General features: G+C 32.7%; 1 protein-coding gene across 15 annotated transcripts in view; it reads right to left on the bottom strand.

Moving 5' to 3' along the window:
• The window catches only part of CHD9 (chromodomain helicase DNA binding protein 9), a 210,194-nt gene that overhangs the window by 91,024 nt on the left and 105,680 nt on the right, over positions 1-13,490 (bottom strand). For 10 of the 15 annotated variants that reach the window (XM_072967366.1, XM_072967363.1, XM_072967360.1 and 7 more), the window contains exon 3: positions 1,173-1,504. In XM_072967366.1, the coding sequence (XP_072823467.1) occupies positions 1,173-1,504 (332 nt within the window). Of the gene's footprint in view, positions 1-1,172; positions 1,505-2,309; positions 2,569-2,671; positions 3,055-13,490 lie in introns of those variants that run through there. The other 5 variants (XM_072967371.1, XM_072967373.1, XM_072967372.1 and 2 more) reach the window with 2 other exon arrangements.

Genomic DNA, 13,490 nt, shown 5'->3' with positions numbered 1-13,490 from the left:
TAGACAAAATATTGAAAAAATGATACCTTCATACAAAACCTTTACATAAAAGGAGTTGAAATCTAACCTTCAAATTTCACTTTAGCTATCTGCAAATAAAATGTAAAATCAATAACATTAATTATGGCTCTATTATAGCAACAGAGCCTGTGTTATTTAACAGTTTGGACTGAGAGGCAACACGACCTCATGATATAACTCAGTTTGGTGGCTGCAATTAAAATGCTGAGAATTAATTGTTTATAAAATTGTGTTAGTTCTAAATAGTTATATAATGCATCAATAATTTCTTAAGCAAATGAAGATTTTTATAATACGGGAATTTTTTTCTTTACTGTGTACTTTTTTGTGTGGAAAAAAGAAAACAGATTATCTAAAATTTTATATAAAGCCTTCAAATAACCAAATATTACTGCAAAAAACAATTCTAAACTATATGTTGGCCTTAGATTCTTTTTATCCTTGTATGCAAAACAGACACATATATAAAACACATAATAAAACTTCTTATATTTTATTTTTTGAAAATGTATTAGGCAACTAGTCAAATAAAAATACCTAGGATTAATGGACCTTCCTAAAACAATTCTTTGTCTTTATAATTCTCTTGGAGCATTAATCCTCACCTGGCCTCTTTATTATATAAAGTAAACCTGAAAGACTGTAAGGGAGTAAGTGTGTAAGAGCGGAGTGCTGCTTATTATTGATTAAAATGGTCTCAGTTTTCCTGCCATTTCACTTAGTTCAAAGTAGTGGGTTTATGAGAAAATATTGTATTTCATGTTTCCAAACTATAAGATGCCCAATGAAGTACAATTATGAGTAAAAAAGTCTTAAAAGAATTTCAAGGCACTTTTTATAAAGAAAGTGAATCTGGAACTAGCACAGCAATATGGGTTTTGTTTTGTTTTCTCTGTGTTATATATAAAATATTTTCCTATTTACTAACATTAATGAACAAAAAGGTATGTTAACAGAATAGCAAAATTTAGTAAATTCTGGAATATTACTTAATTCATTCAAAAAGGCAGTAAGATACACATAGTATTTAACAACTTACAACTCCAAAGTGGGAATAAACACATCACATGCAAATCAAAAGTTAAAGATTAAACAGATTGCACTTTCACAAAAAATTCAAAGGAATAACATTTAATTTTTAACCAACTTACCCAATTTTTGTCTTCTCTTTTAACTTAGAACAAGTTTTTGTTTTTTTGCTCTCTTTGTCCTTTGGCTTGGATTTCATCCTTCTACCTTTCTTTTCATCTTTTCCTTCAATTGAAGCACTAGGAAAGTTTTCAGGGCTCATTACTCGTGGAATATTGCGTTCCCCACGCTCCTTTGCTTTTGCTATGGCCTCTGATATTATACGATTAGCCTTTTCTTGCTTGCTTTCTGATTCCACCTTTTTTCTCTGCTTCCTCTCGGACATGATCCTCACCTGGGTATTCTGCAACTTAGTATATGTCCCAGAACCATCACTCTTCTTGGAAGATGGAGGCTAGAGAAACAGAATAATTTTTATACACTATACCAAAGTACATTTAAACAATTAACTTAAGTAAACAAAAATTTAGAATTAAGCTTCAAGAAGTAAAATACATAAGCAAATATGAGTGCTACAAATAAATTGAAAATTAAAATATTTTGCTGATCTAGAAATTAGTGTAGGTATAAAATAAAAAGCTCAAATTACTATTTTTAAAAATGAAGGGTAAAGAAGGATAATATAGATTCATTGATATTTTCAAGCATTCTTTACTAGTTGATTCAAATTTTGTCCTATAAATATAGCTAATTCAAATTTAACCATGTAAATATTCTGGGCATCTGAAATAAGTCTTTTCTTTCCTCTTCACTCCAAAACTCTGAAAATTATTAATAAAATTTAAATAGCAACTTCGATTTAAAATGACTACTCCCTATAGTTTATTATGATTTTTAGAAAAATAAAGCCTCTCTGCTTTACAAGATACTGGAACTAGAACCTGAAATCATTTAAATCATTTTAATGTGCAATCTATGCGGCAACATAGCTAGTTAGTAAACAAACATTCCCATACTTAAAATTAGAGAAAGTTTTAGTTTTTCTGTGAAAGAGTTAAATGAAGATCTATTTTTCTCTTTCTATTTCATATTTTGCTCAAGCAATTCTGGAAAAAAACAAGTTTTACAGTTTTACGTTAAAATTATTAATATTTAAGCAATATCACAGGAAGCAGATCAACAGCATTTAAAAAAAAATATCCTCTTCAAACACGCATTCATCCACATATTCTTAGATCACAGTTTTGTTATGTTCTTACCCGTAAACATGCCTCTGACTACAGCAAGGAAAAAAACCACCAGGAATTTCCAAACACATTTTCATGCTGATTCCAGTGTGCTTCACTGGATATCTTTTCTATACCTGCCTCATCAAAGGTTTCATAGCAGTGCTGCAGCACTGGGAAAGGAAGGAGGGTTTAGAATCGCTCACTAAAATGCCACCTTAAGGCCTACAGGCTATAACAAATAACCAAGACTCGAGAAAACAGCAACAAGCTCAAGATGGCGATGCAGTACGACTCCCGCAGCAGCAGCCAGTAATAAGGAAGGTTATTCAATCCCATTAGCCTTTTAGCCCAAAGAACCCCTCCTCCTCCCACTCATTCAGGCTTTCACTTACCCTTCCTCTTGGCCTCTTCACTGAAGACATTTTTGGCGTCAGACAAAGGCTTGCCCTCTGCTTTTTCACCACCCCAGGCAGTGCTCAAGAAAAAAGCATTGAAAGAAGATTCCTAAATGGCCTATTTAGCAAGCTGCAACCAAGAGATGCACAACCCTCCACAAATACACATTGTGATTTATCAACACATTTCTGCCTTGGCAAGTTTATATCCACAGTTCATCCTATTTAGATATGAAAAAAGCTGTAAACCCCTCCAGAAAGCTGAGTTTCCTCAATAGCTGTAAGCAGATAGCCAGATTCCAACAAAGCACAGAAAGAAATGAATGCACAAAGCATCAAAATGCATCAGCATGAATATTAGAGATGTCGTTAAAAATACTGACTCCTTCTGCGGAAGTAGGCCAGCAGATGGTGCTACCAGTTATTATTCCATTAGACTCTGCAATTTAACCCCCAATGGACTGTTCTTCCCTCCATGTAACACATTAACTCTCACTCTACCATTTTCTGTAGTAAAGTTTTAAAAAATATACATGAAAGCCTGATTTTTAAAAATCATCTGAAAACGAAAACCATAGTGATACAGCTTTATGCAGCTATCAATATTAGAAAACAAATTCCAATGCAGTTTTTACCAGAGAGAAACACTTTTCTCCATGATACGCTAAAATATTTCAAGTACAAATACAGCTGAAGACGAGCAAAGGGTTAAAGAGGTCATGCAAATGAACACAAAACAAGTGACTTCTCTTTAAGAATTAGTAACGTCTCTTTACGCTTCTAACAAAAAGCTAACAATGTTATTTTTTAAATAGAGAAATAAAGATATTTTCATTTAAATTCTGAAAAGAAGCTTAAGATTTTGAAATGAATAGATGAGAGCTGTCTATGAAGACTAACTAACCATACTTAAATTTTTTCCTTATTTAAACCTGGGTAAATAGATTAATTTATTTTCCTAACGTAAAAAAAACTGTTAAAACATCCCTGCCCTTTACTCCTCACATTCTGTTTCAACTGAACTGTTGAGTTTTGGGGGTAAAATTTTAGTTTTACTCCCCTGTTAAAACAAATATGCAGCAAGTCCTCCTGAATTTGATCATTAATACTATTTTTTATGTATAAAATATTTGAGACTATTTTAGTAAACAATGACCTTAAATACCTAAAGTAAAATTTTCACTGCTTCAAAATTCAAGTTTAGCTCTTTTATTAATACCATTTTCTCAATTGGTCTTGGCAAGTCATCTGATATCTCTATCAAAGAATCTATTTTCAGTTCTTTTCTTTTCGGGTATAAAAGGCCTCCAAACGGAGCAATATTATATGAAGTGTCTTAGAAAATACCAATCTTAACAGCAGGAGAGGAAATTAAAGGCACAGGACCACTAATGAAAGAAAACAATCTTACTGACTGAAGAGGTCATCTATGTAAAAATCACAGTAACCAATAATGAGGGCTTACACTTACCAAGTGATTATTAGGTGACAGGTGTTATTCTAAGCATCCTACATGTAATTACGAATTTAATCTTGAATAATAATAGGGTAATAGTGATAATGGAGAGGAGTAGCAAATGGAAGAGACATTTTTAGAGAATATTGCAAAATGATAGAATAGACCTAAGAAAGCAAACAATTTTTTAATAATTAAAAAAATAATTACAGCAATAATAATAAGAGCTAACACTTAGTCCTTACTATGTTCCAGGCACTATTCCTAATATGACATTTACAGATGACCCTTGAGCAACATGGGTTTAAACTGTGTGAGTCCACTTATATGCAGATTTTTTTTCAATAATAAATACTAAAATGCTACAAAATCCACAGTTGGTTTCATCCAAGGATGTAGAACCATGGATATGGAGGAATCACATATATGGAGGACCGACTCTTTCACTGAGTCTCTAACTTTTCATCCTTCAAAGGTCAACTGTATATTAATTCAACAATATAAAACAACTCTGTGAGATATGTACTACTGTTATCCTCATTTTATAGCTAAGGACACTGAAACACAGAGAAATAACTTGCCCAAGATCCTACAGCTACTGAATAAGCAAGGATGAATATGCAGAGAGCCTCATTATGGAAACCATGCTCTTAACCACCATGTTATACCATATTTGGTTCAAGTGCCATAACTTAACAGAGATTAATTTGAACACAAAAGAAAGTAAATTGACTTTCTCAAAATTGCAGAGATACTGGTAATAAAGCAAGAACAAAATTCAGTTTTTTCCAGTGCCCTTTCCAAGATGTAGGAATCAATTAGATATGGGTTGGGTATGGCTGAGGAACAGGAAGAGTCAATACCTGCTTTCTAGACCAAGCACTGGTGCAGGAGAAGGTAAAAGAAACAGGAAATCTAGTTGAGAAAGGGTATGTATGTGTGTGTAATAAGTTTAATTCTATTCACACTAAGTTTGAAATGGAAAATTTTAGTAACTGGAAATTTGGGACTGGATCCGCAGAGGTTAGGGCTGGAGTAGAAGATGTGGACACTCTTGCTGTTTTCTTTCAATATCCTTAACTAACTGACACTATCCTCAGAACCCAGGATGACTTCCAAAATATCTCACTTCTCTTATAAAACTTTTTAAAAGATCTCATTACTTGACTCAAAATCCCAATTATTTAACAATAAATCTTAACAGGAGACAACAATAGAGAATCTGTGATCAAATATTTCTTTTGTTATTACCATACAATATTTTTAAACTATATTCCCGTAGAACAGCAACACTGAGGCATTAAGTAACAAAACATTTTTTTTTAAATGTTTGCTGAGCCCTGCTTTATTTTATTTTATTTTGAGGTGGGGGAGTGGAGGGAGAGGTAATTAGGTTTACTTATTTAATTACTTTTTTAATGGAGGTCCTGGAGATTGGAGATTGAACCTAGGATCTCATGCATGCTAAGCATGAGCTCTACCACTTGAGGTATACCCTCCCTACCTAAACATTTTTGATATAAGTAATTTCCCAATTCACACATAGACACAAACATACAAAAGGGTAGTTAATAGTGACATTTCTCTAATTGTGTTTCGTTTTCCCCCTCTCAGTCCCAATAGCTCCTGCTGTATTAATTTCCCACTTGTTATGGAGTATATAGGAAAATACCCTTCCTTATCTGTAATAAATATATATCAAGTCTTTGGGGGTGATGGAACATCACGTTTGCAATCTACTCCCCAATTCTTCACCAAGTAAAAGTATTTCTTCGTATTTCACTTGTGATTTCTCTGTAGGTTTATCACAGCTTCAAAGTGTAAGTTGTTTAAAATGTTCAAATAGGGGGGAGGGTATAGCTCAGTGGTAGACTGCATGCCTAGCATGCATGAGGTCCTGGGTTTAAGCCCAGTACCTCCATTAAATAAATAGATGAATAAACTTAATCACCTCCTCCCCCTATAAAGATTAAATAAATAAAAATTTTAAAATAAAACGAAATGTTAAAATAAAAGCAAAAGGCTTGCTCCCCAAGAACCTGTATGCTAAATGAGGAAAAAAATACATAAAAGAAGGCACATATATTAATAACATACCCAAATATTAATAACATATCCAAATATTTATAAGAAAAACAAATCATAGCAAAATATAAAGGTGATATCAGATGTGATATATCAATTATTTTGATAGTAACTGGAGGAATATATGGGAGACCCTAGATGTCACATTTCAATATTGGAGAAACTCAAGGATTTATAGTATGAGTGTTTTTCAAACCATAGGTCATGACCTAATTGCAAGCCATGATATTTATTTAGTAGGTACAGACTAGCACTAAAAAAATGTAATAGAACAGAATGAAAAATAATGGTGTCTAACCTTTATGAATGCTACCTCTTACAAAATTAGAAAGTTTTAATAACAATGGTTACTCCTCTTTTCCTTTATGAGAGAAAGAAACAAAGAGATTTATGCAAGAAATCAGAGATGTTAAAATCAACTGGGGACTCAGGTCCTTCTCTTAGTGGAATAACTTCACCACATGGACACTCCCTCTGGGGAATTTATTCATTTCAAATATTTTAGTTGCATACAAATAAGTAAAATTTTTGGATTAGCAGTGTGTAGATGCGGGTGGAAATGATAAATCTTCAAAAAGAAGGGGAGACTGCTCACACAGCTACCATACATCTACTATTAGAGCACAGGTTCCTCTATTGATGAAAGATATATATAATATTAAAGTTTTACTTTACACATTTTAAAAACAGTATGAAGGAATAAAAGGTCTCACAATAAAACATATAATTCCTTAGTAATAATGAAACACAGAACAAAGAATTCTCAACAACATAGATAAAACTATGTATCAGCTAAAAATCTTCCACCTTTTCTCAGGAGAGAGGACTCTCAGGCTTCAGACCTGGAGGACTAAGTGAATGGAGCTTTGAATGGAAAAGAATATAAAACAGAATTAGAGATAGCAAGCCTAAAGCAAGAATGAGTTTTACTGCCTAGAGAGAAAATGCAAAATAAAAGAAGAGGAGCAATAGCGAAAACCCAAAACACCAAGTTTTAAAGAGCTAGCAGATGAAGAGGAGTTAAAGAAGGAAAATAAAAAGTGAAAAATACAAGAATGGGAGGATGCGTATCAGGAAAGAATGCAGTCATGGAAGCCAGGAGGAAAGAGTTAAAAAAGCTCTGCTGTCAAAAGGAAGGAAACTAAGTATCTGAGAATAATTTGATATTGTAAAGCTAACTTAGAAGGCATTCTAGTTCTTTACATTGTTTACAGTAAGCCAGTGTGCTAGTTTTTAATATCTTTTTTTTAAGGAAGAGTCATATAATTATTTACTTAAATATTTAAACCAAGCTCTAAAAACAAATTTGCAGTTAATTTTAGTAATATGTATCAAACATTAGTGTGGTGACTTCTTTTACATTTATTACATATAACATTTTGCCACAGGTACCAAAAAAGACTTGTTTTTAAAGAGAAAGGGTGGGGGAGGGAATACAGTTCAGTGGTAAAGTGTTCACTTAGCACGCACAAGGTCCTGGATTCAATGCCCAATACCTGCATTAATAAATAAATAAATAAACCTAATTACCCTTCCCCCCAAATAAAATAAAATGGCCTCAATAAAGCAGCAAAAAACACTAATTAAAAAAAAGGAATTTGTGTTTCTAAAAAAATAAGAGAGAGAAAAGATGGGGGCAGGGGGAAGTGATCCAGGAATAAATGATTATCTGTCAAAATCTTCTGAGTTAATTTGTTTTCAGTTTTTGATGGATGTGAAGCAATTATTTTATTTCGCTTTCTTCTTATCTGTGAACCCTCATGTTAAATTTGTTTGTTTGTTTATGAGGGGGGAGGTAATTAGGTTTATTATTTTTTTAATGGAAGTACTGGGGATTGAATCCAGGACATCATGCACTCTACCACTGAGCTATGTACCCTCCCCCATCCCATGTTAAATTTAAATCCACAAATTAAAAGGCTTATTTTCATCTTGTGACTTGTAGTAGTATCCAGTTTTCTACTTTTAGCTAACCATGGCATTCCTGTATTTAGTGTCATAAATTCTAAATTTTACATTGATAAGGTACTACTATTAAAAGTATTCCCTTTATTTTAATCATCCACATAGCAGTTCAGGCAAATAGTAGGTATTCATTAAAGTTGTTTTTTAAAAATAAAAATTTATTATATGACTTATAGGAAATAACAGAAAGAGAAAAACATGTTAGAGCATACCATGGGAATGTAATCAGCAAAACCAGAATGTAGTAAACAAATGACTCAGTTTTTTCAACAAAGAAATGATAAGAAAACAAAGAAGGAGAACCACAAAGATCAAAAGAGACTTAAGACTAAATGGAATGCCAAAAAAAAAAAAAACAGAAAAAAGAAAAGAAAAGACACTTAAAATACATATCAACTGAATGCAATGTGTGGCTCTTTTGATATAAATCTGAAAAAGTAAACTAAAACTGTTTATTAAACTACTAGGGAACTTCAGTTTTGATTAGGTATTTGATTATAAAGGAATTACAGTTATTTTTAGGTATGAAAACGATTTTGCAGTTGTGTTATAAAGGCAAAAATCTTTGTCATTTTAAAAATTTTATCTTGGGGGGAGGCAACTGGGCTTTTATTTATTTCTCTATTTTTGATGGAGATTCTGGGGACTGAAACCAGGAACTCAGGCTTGCTAAGCACACGCTCTACCACTGAGCTATACCACACTCCTCAAAATCCTTGTCTTTTAGATATATAAACTGAAATATTTACAGGTGAAGTAATATGATTGAGATATATTTCAAAATAATCCCTAGAGGGGGTGGTATGATAGTCAGAAGGTCTTACAAATGAAACATTGCCTATAAATTGATGGCTACTGTAGCTGAGTGATGGACACTCCTGTATGCACTTGAAATGTTATGTAATAAAGAAATTTAAACAGCTATATTCTGGGAATAACAAGTAGTGTAGCATGACAAGAAAACTAGATGCATGTGGAAGAATGATAATAAATGAAGACAGAAAAATAATGGGTTAGATTATCACAAGTGTTATTAAGTTATACTAAAATATACCACACTTACTGACAACATTAAGTATATTGAATTCATCAGTCCATAAATTACCAATGACACTAAAAGCTATTCTCAGTATAATGTGATTAAGGTAAAGGACTTTGGAGTCAGCCAGCCCTTGTTCCCAGTTTCATCTATTTCTTGGGCCTCAGCTTCCTCACCTGTAAAATGGAGATAATAACAGTGTCCACCTTCTATGACTGTTGTGTGCCTAACAGATAATGCTTGTAAACTGCTTAGTATGGTGCCTAGCACACAAATACTCAGAAATGTTAGGTATTATTGTTATTTCTATAATATGATATTGTGCCCACCTCAGTGCATTATCATATCAGGGAGTACAGTGATGTCAGTCTGTCCTATAACTGGTGATGTTAACTTTGATCCCCTGGGTAAAGTAGTGTCTGCTATGACTCTTCTACTGTAAATTTCTCCTTTTATAATCAATAAGTATCTTATCAGACTATGCAAATAGCTTGCTTATATATATTTGCCTAGTAATTTTAGCATGCATTGATGTTTCCTGCTGCAATAATTATTATTGTGGTTATTTGTCTGATGGAAACTTTTCATTTCCATCATTCCTATCACATTTTCAATTGGAATTCTACTATAAACAAAAGCTGTCTCTTTTCCTTATTTATTTATTCATTCATTCATTTATTCATTCAATTATTTATATTGGTATAGACTCATGACTATTTATTTTATACTATGAGTTATAATCTGATATTACGATTATTTTTATTGTTCAAATTATCCCAGCTTTGGCCATTTAAAGCTCCTTCAAGTTGGTTCCTGCATCCTCTTTACCACCATCATAATTTGAATACCTCCTTTCTGGGACTGTAAGATATTCCAGGCTTAAGGCAAGAAGAGTTTAATGAAATGGTTGAGGTGGAAGCCATACAAGAGTAGATTAAAAGTATATAAGAAGAAACGAAGTAGATTCAGTGAGCATCAAACACTTTTCTTAAATAAATAAAGGGAAACTGGGAGGCTACAGTGGAATTGGAAACTTGACTATGTCTACTGGCTACAGAAGTCAGTAGCCTTCTTGAATATATGAGAAGGATAAAGAAAAACTAGAGTGAGTTTTGTCAGGAGCAGAAAATTTAAAGCACTTTCCATACAATAATTCAAAATTAATCAAAACACTAATAAAAATTAAAATATTTTATATAAATATCACTTTCATAAATAATATGAACTTTCCACAGAACTTTTTCTAAAATGCTTCGTCAGGTAAAAAAAAAAAAAAAAGAAACTTTTTAAAGACTTCTTGAATATACTAATTCACAAGCCATTTTCCTTTCCAAAAGTTTTCACAATTTCTGGTATATTTTTAAATTTGACTACAGCATATACCTATGTGGTTAAAAAAAATCAAATATTAATTATTCCTAACTGCAGATGAAAGAGTTCAGGTACAGACAGGACAAGTACTTGTCTACCACACTGAAACAACAGACGAGTTCAACTCTAAAAAAAATCATGTTGCTAAGTACTATCATTGTCTACCATTCCCACATAGGTTCCAAAGTTCATAAAGCATTAAACTTATGACAGTGTATGAGGAATCAGTAGCCTTTCCAAAACAGTACGTCAAGTCACTATTATCCATTTTTCCCAGAGAGAGAGACTGGAGGGTGAGAATGGCAGTCTGACAAAACCCGTTGGTGAAATACACTCTTATAGCCTTGAAAGGACCTAATAAAATGGAAGGGTAATGGTGTAAGCAAATTAACCAAACAGTTGTGTAACTGGCTTGACAACAATAACCATCACATTCTAAATTCTTTTAATAATGTTTTAAAAAGTATTAATAAATTTATTTTTGAAATTCTTGAAAGAAAAAAATCTCTTTCAAGTTTAAAGGGGAGACAGAGCTGCTTCTGTCAAAAGACTTTTTTTTGTATACAATGCATCATGAAAAGTTAACTTTCAGAATTCTGAAATAATTTCTAAAAAACTATTTGAACACTCAAGCAATTATTAATATAAATAAAAATGATGGTAACAGGAGGCTACTATGAATACATTTGCAATAAGGAAAAATGTTAAAATAAGGTATTTAAACCTGATTTACAGTTTTAGGCAGAAGAAAATCACTTGCTTAACAGTAGCTATCTATAAAAAGTCAAAAGTATTTTAGAAATTGGAAAGTATACTTAATTTCATCATATTAAATTTCATCCTGAAGAATGCAAAGGATAATGAGAAAAACTACAACTCTGGATATAACTTTGACCACAAGAAAAATACCATTTGTGGAAGCAGAAGTGATGGGAACCACAAGAAAAAACTAAACATGACCTTTTGGTGTCCATGACAGGTCTAGGCATAGTAGTTGTTATGTTACAAACATAGGCCTTTTGATGTTAAAAGAAAAAAGTATCATCATATGGCCTGAAACTTATAAGAGAATAGATCAGTAAAGTTAGGAAACATAGTTCAGCAAGTCAGGACTCAAAAATGAAATCCCAACAACTCAAAAAAAAAAATGATTATAACAACAACAAATGTAGTGTATCTAAAAATATTGGTTGTAGCCTTACAGATTTCAATGGATGGCCAAAAAGTAGGACACAAAAGATAGAATTAAGAAGAATATGAGAGGCACTGACCTGTAAGAATACTGCTGGGGAGTCCACAAAGACTTTAGGTTTGATAAGTGACAAAAGGCAATTAAAAAATGCTCCACTGGCTGTTTTGAACAAGAGGGTTAGGAACTTGGGGGCACAGTGTGTGAGGGAGAGAAGGATAAGAAAGGAGAACTAGGGAATGAGGAGGGGATAGATGATAGAGAACATAATTCCTCAAGTATTATTATATTTCTACACTAAGTTCCAAAGAGAATAATATTTAGACAAGAAAGGATATAACTCCAGGTGTTGGGTCCGAACCTAGGGGAAATCATGCTATATTTCATTTAAGAACAGGAAGAGGCAAACCTGTGTATATCAGCTGAGCTCTTCCAAAATTTGTCCAACAGAATCTACTTTCTCAACCTGCACTAATCTCCTATAAATGAGTATTTTCAGTTTAAATTTGTGAACTGGTGACATCTGGTTAATCTTCTGGGTTCCTACTGGCCTTTCACTTCAGCTTAAAATCTCTTCTGCAACTCTACCATTAGTTTGTGTTTTTTTTTTAAATTAAACTAGTTACAATGTGTCAATTTCTGGTGTACAGCACAATGTCCCAGTCATGCATATACATGTATATATTCGTTTTCGTACTCTTCTACATTAACGGTTACTACAAGATATTGAATATAGTTCCCTGTGCTATACAGAAGAAATCTGTTTTTTTTTTTAATCTTTTTTTATATATAGTGGCTAACATGGGGGGGAGGGTATAGCTCAGTGGTAGAGTACATGCTTAGCATGTACAAGGTCCTGGGTTCAATTCCCAGTACCTCCATTAAAAGTTTTAAAAAAAAATTAAAATAAATAAATAAACTTAATTACCCCCCCCAAACGAAAGAAATCTTTATTTAAAAATTTTAAAAAAGGAAATATATAGTGGCTAACATTTGCAAATCTCAAACTCCCAAATTTATCCCTTCTCTCCCTCTTTTCCCTGTTAACTATTAATTCTTAACCTCTCCCATAGATCATACTCAAAAATGCTGATTAAAAAGAAAAACTTATGAGGCTGAATCTATAAATGGGCATGCTCACTTGCTTGCTTGCATGTCCACCCACACACACACACACACACACACACACACACAACTGAAGTAAAAAATAAATGGTACATGCCTTAATAGCAGCTCATGTGAAACATACCAGGGAATTTTAGCTCACTATAAACTAAATGAGTGTATGATATAATAAGCTTGCCAAAAAAGCAAGTGCAATCTTCGACTGCACAAACAGAAATGTGGTATAATGAACAGGGGAGGTGATAATTACAGTATACTCTAGTCTCACCAAGAGAAATGTATTTTGTTTTGGGTTTAAGAGGAACACAAACTAGATCACTCATTCAAGATGTTATTTGAGTACATACTACCTGCCAGACATACTGTTGTAAGTACTGGGAATAAAATAGTAAACCAGACAAAGTTCCTGCTCTAATGTAGCTAACATTTTATAGAAGATAAGCAAATAGAAAAAAAATAATAAACCAAGAAACATCAGGTAAGGGTAAGGGCTATACAAAGAATGAAAATAAGATGATATGAATAAAAGTGATAGGGTAACTACTTTAGAATGGACTCAAGGGAAGTTTAACTGAGGAGGCCATTT

This window comes from Vicugna pacos, chromosome 9, assembly GCF_048564905.1.
Source record: "Vicugna pacos chromosome 9, VicPac4, whole genome shotgun sequence".
In the NCBI taxonomy this organism is placed as follows: Eukaryota; Metazoa; Chordata; class Mammalia; order Artiodactyla; family Camelidae; genus Vicugna; species Vicugna pacos.
Note: the sequence above shows the minus strand (reverse complement) of the source record. Positions and strands in the feature narration are given on the sequence as shown.